This window comes from Ranitomeya variabilis, chromosome 2 (assembly GCF_051348905.1).
Source record: "Ranitomeya variabilis isolate aRanVar5 chromosome 2, aRanVar5.hap1, whole genome shotgun sequence".
NCBI lineage: Eukaryota > Metazoa > Chordata > Amphibia > Anura > Dendrobatidae > Ranitomeya > Ranitomeya variabilis.
Window position 1 is genome coordinate 292513900 of NC_135233.1, and position 24190 is coordinate 292538089.

Here is a 24190-nt window from a genome sequence, read left to right on the forward strand (position 1 = left end):
TTTTATATTATTGTGAGTTCCTGGTCTATCTATTCCTAGCATATGGCTAACTCTTCCATTTTTGCACCCCGTATTTAAATAAAATCTTGTTAGCCAATGAGCCAAAGTCATCAACTCTTCTGTGTGGGAGTCTTCTTGAAAATAATGCCCCTTTGAATAAGTAGACTAGATTCACATACAGTATGCAAAAAGAATAAGGGGGCCATATAATGATGGTGTCATACCCACAATATGACCTTCCATTCTCCCGAATGATAAATAGTGGCCACACCAAATTTTAGAAAATGTACAGAGATATGCCATGATCATAACTGTGGGTTACACTTGTAATTAGAAAGTAGATGTTTATGGGCTAAGAAATTCCATTTTGCTTAAATTCTACATAGCCCCATAACATAAACCATATAAGTTGAATCAAATGTAATAGGATTCTGGGTACCAATAAAACACTAAGTACCAAAAGAAGAACAAAAAATACCCTAAAACAATTAAATATCAAAAAGATAAAACACACTCAGTGGCATATATGTATCAAAAATAGACAGTGAATTAAATATTCAATTGTCTCATAGAGTATGGTTAAGTGAGAAAAATGGACACGAGTCAGCAGCAGGTTAGACAAATAACACAGGTCTGCGACTAAAAAGCTGTTTGATTATTTTCATCTAATTTCCATGTATTTTTGTGTGCTGAAAACGAAAAAAATATTGAAAAAAATCCTGGACATCAGGATTTGCCACAAAATGCAATTTTCTCTTTAAATTTAGCATATTTTTCTAAATTGTTGGTATTTTTTTATCTTAGGGTTTTGAAAGTCAAAATTACTATTAATTAATTCACATCAATGCATTGAAGATATACAATGCCAAAACAATATAACTTTCAAAGAAAAGAACTTTCAGAGTGAGCTAATGAAACCAGCATCAACATGTTGCAAGCTGAACGAGCAGGCTCTGACATGCCCGGGCTTGATTCAATTGTTTTATCTTGGTTCTCGCCTGTTCACACTTTTTCATCTCAGTTCGTGTTAGCTCATCATATTCAACCGTGTTTCCCAAAATTAGCATTATGGCTCAACGGAAGTGTATTAATTCGCCTGACAGTTTCTGTTACATTTGTGGTGAATATACAGTGTTGAAGCAACAGCTGAATATTACAAACTTTGTGAAAAAAGTATACTTCACTTATTTCGGACTAAAGCTTGGAGATCAAGATAAAGCTTGGGTGCCTCATAAAGTGTGCAAATGGTGTGTTGAGGAGCTTCAAAATTGGTTCAAGGGTAAGAAAAAAGCTTTCCATTATGGGATTCCTATGGTATGGAGAGAGCAAAAGAACCATAGTGACGATTGTTACTTTTGTTCATGCGATGTGAAAAGGTATAATTCAAAATGGAAGCATTCCATTTCATACCCCAATATTCACTCAGCAATTCATCCCATCCCCTATGGCACAGATATACCAGTACCCAAGGCCCCTGCTACCTTGGAAGAGATAACTAGCTCAGATGAAGGTGGAGTCATACCTGAACCAGATGATGAATCAAGTTCTGACTTTGAAGATGATACAAGACCAAAATTGTTTTCCCAGGAGGAGATGAATGATTTGGTATGAGACTTGAATCTTCCCAAAGATGCTGCTGAGTTACTCGGATCAAGGCTCAAAAGCAAGAATTTATTGTTGCCACTGCCAGGAGTGTCTTTTTCATGGTTCCGACATCTTGAAAATGAGTTCATTCCTTACTTTGCCCAGGAAGATAAGTTGGTTTATTGCATCGATGTTGAAGGTTTGATGGGTCAATTCAAAATCCAATATGATTCAGTGCAATGGCGTCTTTTTATAGATTCTTCAAAAAGAAGTCTCAAAGCAGTTTTATTCCACAACGGCGGTTTTTATGCTTCCATCCCTGTAGGTCATTCTGTACACCTCAAGGAAACCTACAAGAACTTGGAATTGGTTCTTCATAAACTTAAATATGAAGACAACGGTTGGCAAGTGTGCGGGGATTTGAAAGTTGCAACAAGCTGGGTATACCAAATACCCTTGTTTTCTGTGTCTATGGGACAGTCGAGACTGACAAAATCACTGGACCAAGAAGAATTGGCAGCCAAGGGTGCTCACAGTTGGTGAAAAAAATGTCCTCCAAGAAACTGTGGTTCCTCCCCATAAAGTTCTTCTACCACCTCTCCACATAAAATTGGGATTGATGAAGCAATTCGTAAAATCACTTCCAAAAGATGGAGAATGCTTCAAATACTTGGTCACCAAGTTTCCAGGCCTCTCCGAGGCAAAATTGAAGGAAGGTGTGTTCGTCAGACCAGACATCAGAAGGCTTATAGCTGATCAAGAGTTTATCAATACCATGACGCATCCTCAAAAAGAAGGGTGGTTTGCATTTAAAGAGGTCATAGAGAAATTTTTAGGCAATAACAAAGACCCTGACTACAAAAAATCGTCGGACGAATGCTGAAAGCATTTCAAGCTTTAGGTTGCCTGATGAGTTTGAAAGTGCATTTCCTCCATTCCCACCTTGACAACTTTCCTGAAAATTTGGGAGCTCTGAGTGAAGAGCAAGGTGAACGATTCCACCAGGACATTAAAGAGATGGAAAGAAGATACCAGGGAAGATGGAGCATTACAATGATGGCAGACTACTGTTGGATGCTTCAGAGAGACATTCCAGATGCTACTCACAAGCGTAAATGTACCAAGAGAAGCCTCACAGGGAAGAAGAATCGATTTTAGTGTGTGTTAGTGAGCTCATTGCACTTAAAAAATGATTTTCATGAAACTTTTGTAATAAAAAATTAATTTTATGAGTCTATTTTGATTTATTTTGAGGTATTGTCTTATTTAACATAGTTACTTAAATTGTCAGAAAATGTGATGTCCTATGACAAAACGAAGGTCATTTTTGGATTCAGCGCACTTAAAAACAGATTAAAAGATTATGTGGAGTTACCAAAACAGCTCTTGAAAAAATTTTTTTGCAGACCTGTGTAGTGTATCCAAAAAGAAACAATAAAACCAAAGATAACTAAGATATATATTCATCTACTATATTAGCATTCAGCAATAAAATGAGGACTCAATAGTCATATTTCTATATCTACCTCAACAAATGGAGTGGGGCAATCAAAGAGGGCAGTAAGAATGACCCCCACAAAATGCTTACCTACAGTTAGTCCTATTAGACTGTCCTTCACATCTGTCAGGAAATATGGAATTAGCATGCCATTCTTTATATCTTCTCTAATGATTCTGCCCTTTTCTTCTCACAATTCATTAGCTTGTGCAATAGAAGTCTGTACATCAGACACTGAGCAGGGTCTCCCTTATCCAAATCTCTTTTAAAGGGGTTTTCCCATAAACAAAGTACATGCTAGTTCATAGATCTTGTAATAATGATAATTTCCACAACTGGATGTATTAAAAAAATGTTCCTGTGCTGAGATAATCTTATAAATGTGCCCCTGCTGTGTCCTGTGTAATGACTGTGTCTGACCATACAGGAACATGATTTGCATATGTTACATCTCCTGTGCCGGAAGGACGCAAAAGAGAGTATGCAGACATTACAGCATAGGCTCTATTAATTAAAATGTATTTTGTTTGTGGGATAATTGTTTTAAGTAAATGATGGAGAGGTGATCGTGGGGCAATTTAGAAGTTATCTTTATTACACTGGTCTACAAAAAAAAATTTCTGGCATGGACTTTAAGAACAGTTTTAGACTAATTTGAGGGTGCTGAACTCAAATCTGATCTTATAATTTCTCTATCACATCACGTTTGTGCACTATAGGTATATAACCCATATTCATGAATTCCTTGATAAATATAAGTAGTGTATGAAAAGTGCCGGTTTATACGGTTCACCACTAAGGTAAATTTAGTTTCATTTGGGTGGTTAATTTGTGTTGATTTGAAAATGGTTAACTTTCTTTTGGGTCTGCAAGGAGGGTACACAAAACACTCTTGTTTTCTGTGGTACTGGGACAGTAGAGCTACAGCAGGGCATTGGGTGACAACTGAATGGCCTCAGCGACAAAGTTTGGCATCTGGTGATAAGAATGTCATCCATGATCCTCTAGTGGATAGGAAGAATATTGTCTTTCCTCCCTTACACATAAAACTTGGATTGATGAAGCAGTTCGTCAAAGCTCTCAATCACAGTGGAGAATGCTTTAACTATATATGTTCAACTTTTCCTGGTCTTAGTGAAGAGAAAAAAAGGCTGGACTATTTGATGGACCTCAAATAAGAACACTTATGAGAGACCCAAATTTTATCACATCAATGAATGAGACAGAAGAAAGAGCTTGGAATGCATTTTGTAATGTGGTACAGAATTTTCTAGCGAATAAGAAAGCAGACTACTATGAAGAGATTGTGGAAGAGCTACTAATGAGTCTGCGAAATCTTGGAAGAAGAATGAGTATCAAGATTCACTATTTACACAGCCATTTGGACTTTTTTCCAGAGAACCTTGGGGATGTGAGCGAGGAACAAGGGGAGCGTTTTCATCAGGACATTAAAACAATGGAAGAACGGTATCAAGGCCAGTGGGACTCACATATGGTGGCTGACTATTGCTGGAGCTTGATAAGAGACAACCCAGAAGCTGTACATCACAGATCAGCCAAGAAAAGAAAGTTCAAATAACTGCCATTTGTCATTCATCTGTGTGCCATATATATGATTTTTTATATTTTGTAGTTTAATTCTGTAAGTATATTTTATTTGCTGTACATAGACTTTGTAATCTTTGTTATTCCTTGATTAAAATATACAAAAAGCAGTACCGAAAATCATGTGTTTTTAATCATAAAACATTAGGAGTAATTTCCATCAAAAATTGAAAATATCTCGAAATCCTGATGTGATGGCCAAAAACGGAGTTCATATTCGTAAGCAGCAGCCAAAATTGACTTAAAATATGTTTTAAAACCCTTTGCCAGAAAAATTGTGTTGACCAGTGTTATTAGATTCAAGCCAAGTGAATGAAATGCTCTATATACTGTACATGAAAATGTTATCTTTAGTCTAATAAATGGAAATTATTACTCTATTGATTAACAATCAACATCAGATTGTTATTTCTCAATCATCCCAGTTTGTTACATGTGATAAACAATTTATTTTAGGAGTTGCCTAGTACATTTCTTATGTTTGAATTATATATTGTACTAGCACATTGCGAGATAAGAGATATGATTTAGCCTTCCTATAGAATGGAGGCCGTAGACCGCTCTCAAGACTTACTTAATATCTTTAAATAGTATTCCCAAGCCTTCTTAGGATGCCTACTGTAGCTATTATTGATAGCTAAAAAGAATGATTGAATTGTGTCATGTCATGATACCTTGTGCATCATCTTTCTTTCATTCTAGAAAAGAACATAAAATAGCTTAAAATAAACCTATCACTTGTCACTAAAATTAGCTCCACTTTCTCTATGAGTTTAGAGAACAATCATCCGTCTAGGAGATTTTTCTCTTTCCTAAGTGATGTTTAATGAGACTTCATAAATTTGGAAACAGCTATAAAATGGCTCTCATTTTCAGGCTTTTTGCTATGCTATAGATTTGTGGCAATGAAGTACAAATGTCTATACAATGCAATGAAAAAATAATGTATAGCAGTAGTAGAAAACCTTCCCTTAAAAAATGGCAAATAAGTAAAGGCCATTGAATTTCCTTTGAATAAAACCTCCAGCTATTTTATTTCTCTTTAAAGTATTTCTTCAAAGTGACAAACCCTGAAATAAATCATATCCAGAGCCACTTAAGCTAAATCACAAAGGCTTGAAAGACATTTGAAAATTGGCTTATTCTGATTCATACTGGTCGTTCTAACTCTGAATTCCAATTTTTCTATTAAATTGTTATTGTAGTCTGCTGCCTGATTTCTGAGATGTACATTTGCATTGACCATATGCAAAATTCAAAACCTGACACATAATGTTCTATTCTGGATGTAATGTGTCATCCCATTATATTTTATGATACTATTATGCAGGCCTGGAAAAATGTGAAGATATGCATATCTATCTGCATATTAAAAGACTATATGGGAATACATAGTGGGTTCAAATCTGCAAACCATCAATCACCTGTCACTAAAGGAGTGTTAGCAAGATGAAAAAATGCATCCTATCAATCCTATATAAAAAAGCGTGGAAAAATAATAAACTTTTCAAAAATAATTCAATTACAGAAATGTATCCTTTTTCTATATCAGGTATAGCTATCTTGTCCGATCACTGGTCTTCTTATTTGCTTCTAACTGTATAGTTCATCCACCAACAGGTTTCTCCTGCTGTGACCGAACACCTGCAGATGATATCTGTAGTATCAGAGGGCGACCACATCCTTCACTTGGGCCCAGGCCGACAACCAAAATCTCATATTAGGCTGTCAAAGTCAGTGCCGAGCAGCCTAGTCACCATTGTAAGCAGCGCTTACGGCTAGGTGCCAGTCAGAGTATTGATATGATGCAGTCACACAGATAAGCTCTATGCGGCTGTCTGCATTATGGCCAAGTGCGAAGTGATTACTTCCTTAGTTAGTGTCGTGAGTCACAGAGCACTGCACATGCTTTGCCAAAGTGTAGGCCATGAGTGGACATATCAATGTTGCAACCTGAGGCCCAAGAGGTAAGGGGCCCCATTCCCATCTCCAAAATCAGGTAGAATTGTGTATTATGATGAGCTATTGCACTGCAAAAGGCCTTCTCCTGTCTGCGTCCGCCAATGGTGTCGACAGCTGCATAGAACTATGCTGTGTTTCTGTATCATATCAATGGTCCAAATGGTACATAGGTATGAGAGCCACTTACAATAGTGACTTGCCTGCTTGGCCTGGGATTTGACTGCCTGCTATGAGAACTCCGCTGTCTGCCTGGGTCCTTGTAAATGATATGTGCACTCATTGTCTGCACTCAACTACAGATATCACCAATGCATGCTCAGCCACAAGAGAAGCCTACTGGCAGACAGGCTATGAAAATTACTTGAGCAGTGGTCAAGCAACACAGGTAAGAATTGATTTCTGAAATTCTATTTGAAAATTGTATTGTTTTTCCAAGATCTTTAGACAGGATGCATTTTTTTAATCGTGGTAAAACCCTTTCATAATGTGACCTTAATCCAATATACAAAGCTTATGTGTGGATAAGAATTTTCAATACAGCTTTATACTAAAGTTATAAAATGTATTGAGCCTATATACAAAGTAACAGACAGAACAATGTACTTCTAAGTTTTATCATAAGCAATCAAAAAATAAACCAGTCTCATTTTTGTCTAGCAGTGCCAAATTTTTCAGTAAATTCATTTTTGTCTAGCAGTGTTACATATTGTAGTGGAATTGAATTCTACTAGAATGTTCCAAACATCCGCATGCACAACAATGCAGATTATTTTGTAATACACGTCCACGCAGATACACCAAAACTGCACCTGTTGAACCGAAAAGGGCAATCAAAAGGTTAAAAAAATCAAAATCATCTCCAATCCTCACTGTAACCCATCTGGTACACATTGTACACTCCTCAATGTACATATCCGACGATGCCACACATTAAACGCTATAGAACTGAAAATCCAGAAAATAAAGATGGAACATGGTATTTTTTTTACCATTTTACCCCATTTAGAATTTTTTAAATACATTTTTAGTACATCATATACAGTAGCAAAATGAATTGTGTAAATCAAAACTACAACTCATCCTGTAAAAAAACAAATCCTCGTACAGTGACGTTAATCCAAAAATAAAAGAAAGTTTAGCTGTTGGAAGAAAAAAAAGATACAAGTAACATGCAAAAAATGAAAATATTTGTTCAGGCTCTGGAGATTGTTTTTATTCAAATCTAATTTAACCCCCTCTAGTCAGAGCCATTTTTCATGAGTAGTTTATCCATAGGACATACTGCGCATGTCTGATAGGCTGAGCTTCCACCTCTAGGACCATGTTCTGTAGTCCAAGCTAGAGGATGTCTAGGAAACATAGCTATACATATCTCCTATTTCTGACATTGAGAAATGTTAGAGAGATGACAACTTATCAGATTTTATGATCATGAAGTTTATAACTTAGATGCATTTGTTTGGAATATTCCTTTTTGAAAACCTACTATTAGAGTCATGCTGCCTGAACCACGTGCAGCATGAATGAAAGCCTGACTGCAATTGCAGGCAGGTATATTTCATGTTAACATGCCTTGGTGTTTCAGAGAAAATATTGTTGGAAAAGATGGGTGGAGAATAGAGGGTGATACAGGACTAGCCCAATATATTCCCTGGTCAACGTTTCCCTGCTGCGCTCTAGTTGAGTGACAAGTTTCTCCCATTCATAGGGGAGACCTGTCAATCAAATGGAGAGGGGAGGGAGAAGTTGGTGGCAAAATTGCTCAGGCTACTCATCCCAGACACATTGTCCCTTGACGGCTTGCAAAATAAGGTTTTCCCTAGAATGCCACAGCATTTCAAAATAAAAAATATCTGGCTGCAATCACGCAGTGAGGCTCTTATTCATGCTAATTGTAGTACTAGCAGCATGAAACTAATGATGGCTTCTATTAAACTCTTCTTATTTTAACCCCTTAGTGACCACCAATACATCATTTTACTGACCTGACATATTAAACAATCAAGCATCCCTCAACTGATACACTATAGCTGACACCTTGCTGCATCAGCCTGGATTGGTGTTGCCACCAACCATGGCTTTTTTACCCCTTAGGAGCTGCTGTCAATAGTGACGACAGCATCTATATGGTTAACAGAGTGTGGGGCCTTCTTTTTAACCCTATCAGCACCTTGAGATCATGAGTGTATGGTCCTGATGTTTGCCATGGCATTTCATGGACAAAAAAATGGCCTTAGAATCTGCCGGCTACAGTGACTTACTCAGAAGTTGGCAACGTAGGTGGTAAAATTTACATTTTTCCTTCCTGTCATGCCACTTTGTAATAACTCCTGAAAAGCACCCAAAGCGTTAACAAACTACCTGACAGCAGTTTTGAATACATTGAGGGATGCTGTTTTTAAAGGGGTCTCACTTTTTGGGCTTCTACAACATATAGGTCTGCCAAAGCCACTTCAAACCTAAATAGGTCCCTAAAAATTTTTTGTAACTTTCCTTGAAAAAATTAAAAATTACTAATACATTTTAAACTTCTAACATCCTAACAAAATAAAGGGATATTTTAAAAATGGTGTTGATGTAAAGCAGACTTGAGGGAAATGTTATTTAATGAATATTTTATGTGGTATGACTATCTGAATTAATGGGGTAATTATTCAAATTGTTAATTTTTAGAATTTTTTGTCATATTTCTGATATTTTTCTAAATAAGCCCAGAAAGCATTGACATAAATCTACCAATGTCATAAAGTACAATGCGTCATGAAAATCACTGAGATATATTGAAGCATCCCAGAGTTTTTACCACATAAAGTGACATTGATCAGATTAAAAAAATGTAGCCTGGTCACCAAGGGGTTAAGTACCAGTAAAATATTACTGGGATAAATGTATTAGAAAAAAGTAACCATTAAATTAATTTGTTTCAGCTTTGCTTCCAGGTTTCACTTAAAGAGGTTCTCCAGCACAGATTACTTCCGAAGGTGCCTGACAGATGTCTTCCAGGAATCATGCATGTTTGGCAAGTATTGTGCATGCATCCCAAATTTCCATTTTTGAAATTAGGAATAGTGTATAATTCCTGAACATACATACTGATTGTGCAAGAGTTTATCAGTATTGCAGATTTTAACTTCCAACAGAGTCTTTCAGCAATCAGACATCGGGGGAGATTGAGCCGCAACATACAGCAACAATTCTGCGTCATTGCAACATGGAGCATTACAGTGAATAAGTGGCACAAATAAAACTGAGGGGTCATACAATGCAGTCTGGAGAAAATGCTCACATTAACAAGCTCCAATAATTCCTACAACTACATCTGCTTTCGCTCAAGCATATCTGCACCTGTTGCTACTACTCCAACAAACAGCACCGCTCAGCTTAAAGAATTTGATAATTATAGATTTCAAAGAATCAAGTTTGGTTTAAGGCATGTAATCTTATTTATTTACACTGGTAGAGTCTTATTCACTTGTACATTTTGTAGACAAAAAAGCTCTTAGGGTATGTTTAACTTGGCATTAGGTCACTTATCAGCAGGTTCCATTTCATTCTGACAAGCAGAACAGTATATCTTGTTGCAATACATTCAGAAAACATCATCAAAATTTGTTAGAATTTATTAAAGTTTATATAAAAAAAAAATGCCAGTCTATCAATGTGCCTAATACACTAAATAGTCTATTTATCTATTCTTATATTTCTGCAGAAAGGAATGTTGTGTCATGGAGTACGAATATACTAATGCAACAGTAAAACCTTTGATAATCTGGTTTTCTAATATAAATTTGTGAAACTGTCAATTATAAGGCAAGGCTGCAAAAAACTGAATTCTAAAACTATAATTAAAGCATTAAAATTCTAGAGCACACACCAAAGTGTATATGAAAATTAAAATCTGGAAATGTATTGCTAATTCATTTTTCGCTTTACATGTTTTGTCGTTAAAAGTATGTATAGAAGGTGCTTGTCATCCACTCACGGCCATTGAGAAAATTTGTGACTATATTCCAAGAACAGTAATTTGAAAAAACAGAATATAGCCTACCAACACTGTAATTTACATTTTGGGAAAATTGAATAGTTTTAGGACATATTAAAGAAACATTCTGCACAAAACTGATTCATTGTGTTATGTCTAGTAAGGAGCAGTACATTATCCAGAGTTCCAAAGAGCATCAAATTAAGGAGCCATGAACTGTCCCTTTATGGAGTGCCCCTTTAGGTTATTTTATGCCAATGCTGTAGAAACAGATGGACCGCACATCCAAAAATCATATGTTGATCTAATGTTTCTAGGCAAAGTTTTACAAAACTGAACATTAAGTTCTTAGTTTAGCATTCTGCTCAGAAGCCCACTACCATGTCATGGCAAACCTTTAAGTGGGTTCCTAACTTTTTTAGAGTTAATGGTGCTGCGCTGTGTACCAAACACCGTTGCTGCTGTGGTTTTGTGCCTGTGCGGCGGTGTGGCCTGGAGTCATGGGTACTCATCCTTGCAGCACGTTTGCAGTGAGGCACTAGGTTGTTCACCCTGCTGGTGCATTGTCGCCGTGGGGGTGGTTGGTACACCAAGTTGCACCTTTATGGCTAAAAAAGTTAGGGACCCACTGAGATGTTCACGGTGATGTGGCAGTGGGCGTCACAAAGTCTGATCAGAATGATAAAGGGAATCTGTCACATACTTTTTCATATATACGCTGTGGCCACCGCCAATAGGGGCTTATCTACAGCATTTTGCAATGTTGTAGATAAGCCCATGACTTAACCTGAAAGATAAGAAAAGCAAGTTAGATTTTACTCACCTGGGGGGCGGTCCGGTGCGGTCCGGTCCAATGGGCATCACGGTCTAGGTCTGGCGCCTCCCATCATCCTGCGATTAGGTCCTCTTCCTTTCTACTGTTGTGACTCCTGTGCAGGCGTACTTTATCTTCCCTGTTGAGGACAGCGTAAAGTACTACAGTGCGCAGGCGCTGGGCTTTTTGGACCTTTCCCACTGCGCACTGCTGTACTTTGCTCTGCCCTGAACAGGGAAGATAAAGTAGGCCTGCGCAGGAGCCACGACAGAAGAAAGGAAGAGGATGTCATTGCATGAAGATGGGAGGCGCCGGACCCGGACTGCGACGCCTATCGGACCGGATCGCACCAGACCTCCACCCCAGGTGAGTATAATCTATCTTGTTTTTCTTATCTTTCAAGTTACATCAGGGGCTTATCTATAGCATTACAGAATGCTGTAGATAAGCCCCTGATGGTGGTGGCCGAAGCTCATATATGAAAAAGTAGGTGACAGATTCCCTTTAAACTAAGAACCTCATGTTCAGCTGTGTAAATTTTGACCTAGTAGAATTAGATCAGCTTTTGATTTTTGGCTGTGTGGTCCATGTTTTTTTCTATAGAATTGGCTTATTTTATTTTATAATATACAGTATATTGAAATATTACCAGTTTATCTTAAATAGTACTACCTTGGCTGGGATCCTCCACTGCTTTCCTTTTCCTGCTGCTATGGCTGTTGTAGTTTAATCTTATTTCCTGTGTGCATTCTTGAAGGGTTTCTCTTGAGTTGTATGATTGTCTAGGTTTTCGCTCGTCTTCACTTTCTTCTGAAGAACTGGTGTAAGCAAGATCCATTTCATGCTTAATTTTTGATAATGGTTGGTAAGGCTTGCTGTCCATCTGCTCCATATTTCATTAAATGATTATTTCACAGTCATGGAGCACAGTGTGCAATATAATACAGGAGAACAGTTTCTGCAATAACAAAAATCAGAATATAAACAATAAATAAAAAGGTTTAAAAAAGTGTAAATATGCTGTATGTATACTTGTATTTTATGTAGATCTGTGCACACTACTCAACATTGTAATTGCAACACCAACAAGGAAAAATAGAATTATGAAAATCACAATATTGATAGCTATATTAAAGGCATACAGAAGATGAAAAAAATTGAAACATTTTTTTTTAAACATCTTAATCTACTCAGCATTGAGTATGAGTGCCACTTGCAGAAATACACGTGCTTACATGCCTTGGCTCCACTCAATGATGTTTTCAATTGTTGTCAAAGCAATGTTTTGCCACACTGACTGCACTTGGGAACATAATTATTCCTCAAGATTCGATGCTGGCAACTTCCTTTGCAGTTGCCAACTAATGACATCCAAGATGTGCTCAATGGGAAACAAATCTTGAGGTGCTTCAGGCCATGGTAACACTTAAAAATAATGTAGTATGCTCACAGTAGCATGAGCAACATGTGGCCTGGCATTCTTTTGTTTAACATTGATTCTTGGGACACTTTGGAGAATATAACACTGAGCTGTTACTGTAGCCGGAAAGAAGATTAAAGAAGTCCAGCTACTGTAAATTAGGCAACCCTACATCATAGTCACAGGTGTAGGGTTGTTATAATGTTGTCACATGAAAGCCTCTTCTTGGTGTTGCCCACGTAGTCTCCAGACGGAATGGATGTCTATTAGTGATGAGCAAGCATGCTCAGATAAGGTGTTGAGCGAGCATGCTCAGATAAGATGTTGTCCGAGCATGCCTGAGTGTTATCTGAGTATTGTGGGTGCTCGAGTAATATGTTTGAGTCCGGGTGGTTGCATGATTTGTGGATTTTAGGCAGCAGCAACACATCTGGTATTGCCTGTTTGCTAGGCAATCCTCGCACGTGTTGCGACTGTATATCCGCCGCAAATCATGCAGTCACGGGGACTCAAGCAAAATACTTGAGCACTTTTATTCTACGTCATGTGACAAAGCTTGATAGAGAGTCGATATTGACTTTTAGAATTGCTACTTTGTATAGGTGGCACTAGAGTTTTAGTCCTCTTCCTCTCTGGAAAGACAATTAGGGATTACATGAAAATGTCATCAGTGTTCACTCAGAAGAAGTATAAAGCTTGCTTCAGATGCCCATCAAATGTATTAATTAGGGTACAGATAGACAGAATATATAACATTTATGGATTTCTAGTGCCAAAAGTGCAAACGTTTCTGCCTTACATATATTCTAATTAAGATTGTGGACGTCTGCATTACACTCTTTGAATCATTATGGCTACCACTGGTTCTTATAATGTATCATATTCCATTGCACACTATATTCAATAAATGTCTAATGAATGGGCATTCCACCTCTAGGACCTTTACGTATAAAAAGGAGTCTAAATTACTGAATCAATGCACATATCAGAAGACAACTTTTACCAGTATTTCAAATGGCGAGGTGGCCATATTCAGATCTCTTTTAAAGTTAGGGAAAGTTTCTGCAACTTTTATGGACTTAGAAAGCACAATACATCTCTTCAACACCATAAGTTTACAATTTTAATCAGCCAACAAGGGTCAGTAGACTCCATGCTTCTGATAGCTTGGTCTCTCAATGAGGCCCATATGGCAAATTTGGTGACTCTGCTAGAATGTTTTATATGAGAATTAACCCTTAAGAAAACAAAAGTGACTGAATAAAAGAACTGATGTTTAATTATTAAAAATAACACACAATAATATATTTATTTTACTTGCTTAGATAGAGCCATTAACTCCAAAGCACTTTACAGACATCATCATCACTATCTCCATTGGAGCTCACAATCTAAATGATCTATCAGTGTGTCTTTGGCATAAGAAAGGAAACAAAGAACCCAGAGGAAACCCATGAAAACACAGGGAGAGCATACAACCGCCTTTGTTCTTGGTGGGATTTGAACCCAAGACCCAAGTGCTGCAAAGCAGCAGTGCTAACCAATGACCCAAGGCAAGTCTATGCATTGTGATCCACTCGGCCTAACTGGCATACATACAATCATATCAGGGAAAATTAACTGAGATTTGCTCCAAATTTTGCGACTTTTTGAAAAGTCGCAATTGAAATATCAGCTGAAAATACCTGGAGACTCCAAACTCCTCTAAATGTTAAAAAAGCAAAAAATTACCCAGGTGAAATAGACTTTTGAAAAAGCGCAAATTAGAAGAATTTAGTGCAAATAAAAAAACAAGTGAAAAACACAAAAAGCAAATAACCAAAAAAACTGGTGCAAATGCAATAATAAATCGGGCCCACAGTCTATTTCTATTCCGACATTTTTGAATTTATCTTTATGTGCCTAAACCCTATAGTCAGCAGCACTTTGTTTTCTTCTCTTACACATAATGAGATATTTCATTATACAAAGACCGATCGTTTTAAAGCTCAGACAAAGAATTACTATAAATCCCTTCTGCTGTATCCATCATACTGACTGAGAAGAAACTGCATATGACTTGAGGATAATGGGCCAGATTATAAGAAAACACAGACCTTGCAGAATTCACATCACATTAAAGAATAGCAGTCTGATTCTTAGAAGTCTAGCCGCACTTTTTTCCCCTCTCACTTTGCTCAAGCTCCACTTGTGATTGCCAAGGCGCTTCACATGATCAATATTTAGTTGGCCTTGTCAGATAGATGATAAAGGCTCATACAAGTAGAGCTAAGTGACCTTTGTTCAAATGACTTAATGTTTTTATTCCACTAGAGATGCCTCTTCTTCTGACCTTTCTATCAGTTTACTGTCAAGCAAAGCTTTCTCATTTGTACTAAGCAACTGCATGAAACAACATAGTTTTGCAGATTTTTTCCTGGCAACTATGAGCATTAAAAAATGTAATAGTTGAAAGGGATTTTTGATCAACATTTTATCAGCACAGAATAGTGGACAAAATGGCGTCTTGGAATATAAAGGTCACAGAATAACAAGGCTTGCTGAAGAAAAACATAAGAGACATTTGCTTGTATTATGCTTCTACACTGATGATGGATAAAAGTATTAAAGAAGAGAGGTCTAAGAAAGAAAAGCAACACCATTTATTACATGGAATGTTCAAGATTTTATTTCAAGAGAATCATATTTGCTTAAAGGTAACCTACCAAGTCCTCAAACGCTATTAACTTGCAGATATGGGGTTCATCTGAAAGTTTATAGCATTCCAAGGCTTCCTGGCCACCCTACAGAAAGTGCGGCTACTGGGAGAAAATGAACTTTATTCCTTTACATTACAGAGACATGTCCAAAGTGGCTTCAGTCATCCCTCACTACACAGTGAGGGATGGATTTAAGTATTTCCCAGCATTGTGATTAATAGCTCAATCTGCAGAGCATCTACGTGGAGCAAGCTACAATTAAAGTGCCGGGACATGAGAAGAACCACTGCTAACAATGCTGTCGGCGGTGAATGAAGCCACTATGGGAGCAACTCCATGAGTAAAAAGCCAATGGATCCCAAGGAAGCAGAGGATTAAAGCTCATTTTTTCTTGGTAAATCTGCTTTGAGTTAGGCTGTAAGCATGGAATGTTATTAATTTGCAGATTAACCCTGTATACAGCCATGGCCAAAAGTGAAGAAATTATTTCAGAAAATTAAGTATTTTTCCCGGAAAATTATTGCAATTACAGATGTTTTGTTATACACATGTTTATTTCCTCTGTTACTTTGCATGTGGGTTCATAGTATTTGGAGATATAATGTTCCTTTCAAATTAAATAATAATTTTAATTCTAAAGAGTAAGCACTTAAAAATATGCAAATGCACCGTTTGCATTGAATTGACTAATGTCCAAATTTCTGAAATCCTACCCAGCCATGATTGCTGCAAAACATATTGAATCTAAACGTCTCTTAAATAGAACATGCCTAACAATGTAAAGTAGTGAAAAGGTTTCATAAAGCAACACGTGATGCCACATTCTAAAGAGATTCACAAGCAAATAGCCAGGTCACTAAAAGGTATCTGTCTGGAAAATTTTACAAAGCCAGTGCTAAAATTGTAAGACTTCAGTGGACACAGTGAGAGCCATTATTCACAAAATGGTAAAAAGCTTGAAACATTGTTGATCCTGGTCATGAGTGGCGAGTCTACCACAATTTCACCAAGCACGCAAGGTCAAAAGTCATGAAAGAACTCAGAAGATCATCTAAGTAACTGCACATCTTCCTTGCACTAGTAATGTCAGGCTACGCAATTTCATAAAAAGAGATTTGCAAGGTACAAACCACTACCCATCAAAACAACACAAAAGGTCATCTTCAATTGCCAAAAAAACATCTAGCTGATCCTCAAGACATTTAGGCCAATATTCTATAGGCTGAAAAGTCAATACTGACACTGATTGAAATGCATGAGTCCTATAATGTATAGCATTCCAACATAAGAATATCATACCTAAAGTCAAACATTGTGATGGTAGAGTGATGGTGTGGGGCCTGCTTTGCTTCTTCAGGAGGTGCATGGCTTGTCATAATGAATGCAACAGAGAATTTTGATGGGAGTAATAATCCAGATGAAGAAGATCCACATTTAAATTTGTGACCTAAGGTTCAAGCTGGGTTATGCAGCAGAAAAATTATCAATCCCTCAATGTCTGTCCATTATTTCATCCTTCTTCTCCCCTAGATTTCTAAAACTTAACATGGACAAAGCAGAATTCATCATCTTTCTCCATCTTATGCGACCCCCTCAATGGACCTATCCATTACAGAAAACAGCTTCCCACAAGTTCGCTGCCTCGGGGTAATCCTTGAAACTGATCTCTCCTTCAAACCACATATCCAAGTCCTTTCCACTTCCTGCTGACTTTAACTCAAAAATATTTCACGGATCCGTACATTCCTAAACCAAGAATCTACTGTACAAAAACCCTAGTCCATGCCACCATCATCTCCCGCCTTGACTACTGCAACCTTCTGCTCTGTGTCCTCCCCTCGAACACTCTCGCACCCCTCCAATCTATTTTAAACTCTGCTGCCTGACTAATCCACCTGTCCCCCTGCTATTCCCCAGCCTCTCCCCTCTGTCAATCCCTTCACTGGTTCCCCATCGCCCAGAGACTCCAGTACAAAACCATAACCATGACATACAAAGCCATCCACAACCTGTCTCCTCTATACATCTGTGACCTCGTCTCCTGGTACTTACCTGTACACAACCTCTGATCCTCACAAATTCTCCTTCTCTACTCCCCTCTTATCTCCTCTTCCCACAATCGCATACAAGATTTCTCTCACACATCACCACTACTCTGGAACTCTCTACCACAACATATCAGACTCTCGCCTACCATTAAAACCTTCCAAAAGAACCTGAAGACCTACCTCTTCTGACAAGCCTACAATCTGCAGTAACTACCAATCGACCAAACTGCTGCAGGACCAGCTCTACCTTAACCCATTGTATCCTCACCCTTCACTTGTAGATTGTGAGCCCTCACGGGCACGGTCCTCTCTTCTACTGTACCAGTCGTGACTTGTATGTTTAAGATTATTGTACTTGTTTTTAATATGTATACCCCTCCTCACATGTAAAGCGCCATGAAATAAATGGCGCTATAATAATAAATACTACTACTACTACTAATAACAATAATAATAATAATAATAATAATAATAAAAAAGTACAGACCAGGCAATGAAATCCACGTCTGAATGGCTTAAACAATATAACTTAAGGTTTTTAGAATGGCTTTTGTCAACGTAACATAAAAAAGTTAAAAAATATTCACTTACTTTTTCCCTTTTAAAGAAATACTCCCACCATGATTTGTATCCTCTTACTATATTGTAGTCATTATACATAGCTATGTGAACTTACAATTGCTCATGTTGCCTTTCTACCCAGTTAAATGTTCTCTTTTCCCTACGACGTCTCATGATTAAAACTGACTAGCTGGTGGCATGGCCTGAAAGGCATGGAATAATGACACATGGGGCTGAGCTCACGTACATCCTTCCTTCATTATCCTGTGGATTCAGTATGAAGAGCTGAGCTGTCTCCCTCTTACCTCATCCATCTGGTCACATTGAATATAGGAATAAGCAGTTGACCATGATGAGGTCAAAGGCTGTAAAAGAACAGACCCATGATAGATGCCTTTCCAATATGGCGACACCGGCTCCCACACCAGAAAAGGAAAAGGTGTTCGTTAGCAAACTTCAGATATGCCTGCACATGTGCCTTCTTGAGCAGGAGGACCTTGCGGGCAATGCAGGATTTTAAACCTTTACAGCGTAATGTGTTAACAATGGTTTTCTTGGTGACTGTGGTCTCAGCTGCCTTGAGATCATTAACAAATTCCCCTGTGTAGTTTCAGGCTGATCTCTTACCTTCCTCATGATCAAGGATACCCCATGAGGGAAAATCTTTAATAGCTCCCCAGATCGATGTCGATTGACAGTCATTTTGTATTTCTTCCATTTTCTTACTATTGCACCAACAGTTGTCTCTTTCTCAGCCAGCGTCTTACTTGTGGTTTTGTAGCCCATTCCAGCTTTGTGCAGGTCTATGATCTTGTCCCTGACATCCTTATAAAGCTCTTTGGTCTTGCTCATGTTGTAGAGGTTAGACTGTCATGGTTAGAACATGGTTAATGTCCTGTTCTCTCAGGGTTAATTATGTTGGCCTCTCTTTCAAGATGGAAGGGTATTTATACTCACTCCCAGCTGTGTTTCTCTGTCAGCTATACAGTATGTTCTGATTTAGTCTGGGTGCTTGACCCCTGGAGTGTGTGCTCAGTTTACATTGTGCATTGTGTTTGATATTCTATCTTTCAATTTTAAAATTAACCTACCCTTAAAATTATAGACTGTTCATGTCTTTGTCAGTGGGCAAACTTACAAAATCAGCAAGGGATCAAATACTTATTTTCTCCACTGTATACCAAAATATAAAATGAATTGCTGCAGCCAGATTTAAAAAAATCTTTGGACTTCCCTAAAAATATACCGTATATACTTGAGTATAAGCCGACCCGAGTATAATCCGACCCCCCTAATTTCGCCACAAAAAACTGGGAAAACTTAATGACTCGAGTATAAGCCTAGGGTGGGAAATGCAGCAGCTACCGGTAAATGTCAAAAGTAAAAATAGATACCAATAAAAGTAAAATTAATTGAGACATCAGTAGCTTAAGTGTTTTTGAATATCCATATTGAATCAGGAGCCCCATATAATGCTCCATGCAGTTCATGATGGCCCCATAAGATGCTCCATATTAAAATATGCCCCATATAATCCTGCATAAAGGTTAATAATGGCCCCATAAGATGCTTCATAGACACATTTGCCCAATATAATGCTGCACAAATGGTGATTATGGCCCCATAAGATGCTCCATAAAAATATTTGCCTCATATAGTGCTGCACAAATGTTGATTATGGCCTCATACAGACACTTGCCCCATATAGTGCTGCATGGCCCCATATAGTGCTGCACAAATGTTATGGCCCCATATAGTGCTGCACAAACGTTATGGCCCCATATAGTGCTGCACAAACTTTATGGCCCCATATAGTGCTGCACAAACGTTATGGCCCCCATATAGTGCTGCACAAACGTTATGGCCCTATATAATGCTGCACAAACGTTATGGCCCCATATAGTGCTGCACAAATGTTATGGCCCCATATAGTGCTGCACAAACATTATGGCCCCCATATAGTGCTGCACAAATGTTATGGCCCCCATATAGTGCAGCACAAACATTATGGCCCCATAGATGCTCCATACAGACACTTGCCCCATTTGTTGTTGCTGCGATAAAAAATAAAAAATCACATACTCACCTCTCTGTCGCTCAGGCCCCGGAACTTGCTATATTCACCTGCTCCTTGTTCCGGCACCACTCAGTCTTCAGCACTGACGTTGAGGCAGAGGGCACGCACTAACCACGTCACCGCACCCTCTGACCTGAGCGTCACTGCTTAAGATGGAGCGGCGCCGGATCGAGAAGCAGGTGAATATCGCGCAGTGCTCCCCTCCCCGTTATACTCACCTGCTCCTGGCCCGGTGCAGTCCCTGCTTCCCCGCAGCTTCTTCCCGTAGTGAGCGGTCACCGTTACCACTCATTACAGTAATGAATATATTCATTACTGTAATGAGCGGTACCATGTGACCGCTCACTAGAGGAAGAAGCTGCTGGTGCTGGGGAAGCCAGGGACGTGCAGGGACCGCGCCAGGAGCAGGTGAGTATAATTAGACAGCCCCTGCTCCCCCTCCCCTGCCGACCCCTGGATATGACTCGAGTATAAGCCAAGGGGACTTTCAGCCCCCCAAAAAAGGGCTGAAAATCTCGGCTTATACTCGAGTATATACGGTAATACAAATTTAACAAATTCTCGTTCTTGCATAAAGGTAATATCAAGAACTCCAGCAACCAATCAGATTTTAGCTTACATTTTTCAGGGTTTTTTCACATATTTACAAATAAAATAGCAATGAAAATAAAGCAAGTCTAAACATATGGCAGGTTTCTTTTTCCTACACAAAATATATATTCCCTATATAACAAACTAACTCATTGCTGGTTTAATTTATTGAGAGTACAGCTTCTGAATTACCATTGCCAACGCATCTGTGGTTCCATTTTTCCTTATGATATAGTCTCACAGGTGGACCACAATCTGTCTCTAGACTAAACATATTTTGTCTGATTATTCTGCAATGTAAACTCCTTTTTCTGGAAGCCGGGACTGGCGTATAGGAATTTTCTACTCCAGCCAGTGATGCCTAAAGGTGTTTATATAGAGACAGGTGTAAGGGAAATTGAGACACTGAAATTGTTTTGAAATAATCATGCCCTCTCCAAGGCAAACTATCTAAAAGAAGAACACATGGATTGACAGATGTTACAGGCATTGTAGTAGTTCACACATTGCAGTCAGAAGGGAATGGTTTTGGTTTTACATATCATTGTATACTTTGAATGTTCTTAATAACTGACATAAGCAAAAACTTAACAAATGTTCAACATTTAATATAAAACTATTAACATTTCCAAGATCACTTTTTAAAACTGTAATGGATTAGCATTTTTTAAATTTTTATTTTTAGTCATGTCAGATAAATTATTTTCATTATTATTAATCTATTTACATATTTGACATCATGCTGCTCTCAGATGGGATATTAAAAACTTGTGATAGATTCCTATATATACTACACATAAAAAGAGAATTCACATACATAAAAAATACAAGCGTAATAAGCAAAAAGTGAAAGACTGGTACTGAGGAAAAGAGGACCCTGCCCTCATGGGCTTATAAGGTATTTGGGATAGAAAAAGATTTAATCAATTGTTTCCAAATTTCAATCAGAGTCTTCTTTGTTTGGTAGATAGGGAGGAGCAGACCCGAGGAAGTTCGGATTCTGATACCAGAACTGTACCTGAACTCGAACCAGAAGATGAACCCCATTGAAAACAATGGAATTCTGAACTTTTCAGCTCGAAAATATTCTCTCTCTCTCTCCTATTGGACTTCCCCCAAAGCTCTGAACATTGCAACAGACTTCTGGAAAACGTCCGTGTTTGGCATTTAGCACCATACACTACCTGTTCGATATGAAACCCAAATTTAACCCCTTCACCCCCAAGGGTGGTTTGCACGTTAATGACCGGGCCAATTTTTACAATTCTGACCACTGTCCCTTTATGAGGCTATAACTCTGGAACGCTTTGACGGATCTTGGCGATTCTGACATTGTTTTCTCGTGACATATTGTACTTCATGTTAGTGGTAAAATTTATTCGATATAACTTGCATTTATTTGTGAAAAAAACGAATATTTGGCGAAAATTTTGAAAATTTCGCAATTTTCCAACTTTGAATTTTTATGCCCTTAAATCACAGACATATGTCACGCAAAATACTTAATAAGTAACATTTCCCACATGTCTACTTTACATCAGTACAATTTTGGAACCAAAATTTTTTTTTGTGACGGAGTTATAAGGGTTAAAAGTTGACCAGCAATTTCTCATTTTTACAACACCATTTTTTTTTAGGGACCACATCTCATTTGAAGTCATTTTGAGGGGTCTATATGATAGAAAATACTCAAGTGTGACACCATTCTAAAAACTGCACCCCTCAAGGTGCTCAAAACCACATTCAAGAAGTTTATTAACCCTTCAGGTGTTTCACAGGAATTTTTTGAATGTTTAAATAAAAATGAGCATTTAACTTTTTTTCACACACAATTTATTTCAGCTCCAATTTGTTTTATTTTACCAAGGGTAACAGGAGAAAATGGACCCCCAAAGTTGTTGTACAATTTGTCCTGAGTACGCTGATACCCCATATGTGAGGGTAAACCACTGTTTGGGCGTATGGCAGAGCTCGGAAGGAAAGGAGCGCCATTTGACTTTTCAATGCAAAATTGACTGGAATTGAGATGGGACGCCATGTTGCGTTTGGAGAGCCCCTGATGTGCCTAAACACTGAAACCCCCTACAAGTGACACCATTTTGGAAAGTAGACCCCCTAAGGAACTTATCTTGATGTGTGGTGAGCACTTTGACCCACCAAGTGCTTCACAGAAGTTTATAATGCAGAGCCGTAAAAATAAAAAATCATATTTTTTCACAAAAATGATCTTTTTGCCCCCAATTTTTTATTTTCCCAAGGGTAAGAGAAGAAATTGGACCCCAAAAAATGTTGTGCAATTTGTCCTGAGTACGATGATACCCCATATGTGGGTGTAAACCATTGTTTGGGCGCATGGCAGAGCTTGGAAGGGAAGGAGCGCCATTTGACTTTTCAATGCAAAATTGACTGGAATTGAGATGGGACGCCATGTTGCGTTTGGAGAGCCCCTGATGTGCCTAAACATTGAAACTCCCTACAAGTGACACCATTTTGGAAAGTAGACCCCCTAAGGAACTTATCTTGATGTGTGGTGAGCACTTTGACCCACCAAGTGCTTCACAGAAGTTTATAATGCAGAGCCGTAAAAATAAAAAATCATATTTTTTCACAAAAATGATCTTTTTGCCCCCAATTTTTTATTTTCCCAAGGGTAAGAGAAGAAATTGGACCCCAAAAAATGTTGTGCAATTTGTCCTGAGTACGCTGATACCCCATATGTGGGTGTAAACCATTGTTTGGGCGCATGGCAGAGCTTGGAAGGGAAGGAGCGCCATTTGACTTTTCAATGCAAAATTGACTGGAATTGAGATGGGACGCCATGTTGCGTTTGGAGAGCCCCTGATGTGCCTAAACACTGAAACCCCCTACAAGTGACACCATTTTGGAAAGTAGACCCCCTAAGGAACTTATCTTGATGTGTGGTGAGCACTTTGACCCACCAAGTGCTTCACAGAAGTTTATAATGCAGAGCCGTAAAAATAAAAAATCATATTTTTTCACAAAAATGATCTTTTCGCCCCCAATTTTTTATTTTCCCAAGGGTAAGAGAAGAAATTGGACCCCAAAAAATGTTGTGCAATTTGTCCTGAGTACGCTGATACCCCATATGTGGGTGTAAACCATTGTTTGGGCGCATGGCAGAGCTTGGAAGGGAAGGAGCGCCATTTGACTTTTCAATGCAAAATTGACTGGAATTGAGATGGGACGCCATGTTGCGTTTGGAGAGCCCCTGATGTGCCTAAACATTGAAACTCCCTACAAGTGACACCATTTTGGAAAGTAGACCCCCTAAGGAACTTATCTAGATGTGTGGTGAGCACTTTGACCCACCAAGTGCTTCACAGAAGTT

At 38.3% G+C, this 24190-nt stretch overlaps 1 protein-coding gene across 5 annotated transcripts in view; it reads right to left on the reverse strand.

Moving 5' to 3' along the window:
- Positions 1-24190, reverse strand: part of TENM1 (teneurin transmembrane protein 1) — a 1288567-nt gene that overhangs the window by 939923 nt on the left and 324454 nt on the right. For all 5 annotated transcript variants that reach the window (XM_077285119.1, XM_077285117.1, XM_077285116.1 and 2 more), the window contains exon 3: positions 12118-12403. In XM_077285119.1, the coding sequence (XP_077141234.1) occupies positions 12118-12337 (220 nt within the window). In that variant the 5' untranslated portion in view covers positions 12338-12403. The remainder of the gene's footprint in view (positions 1-12117; positions 12404-24190) is intronic.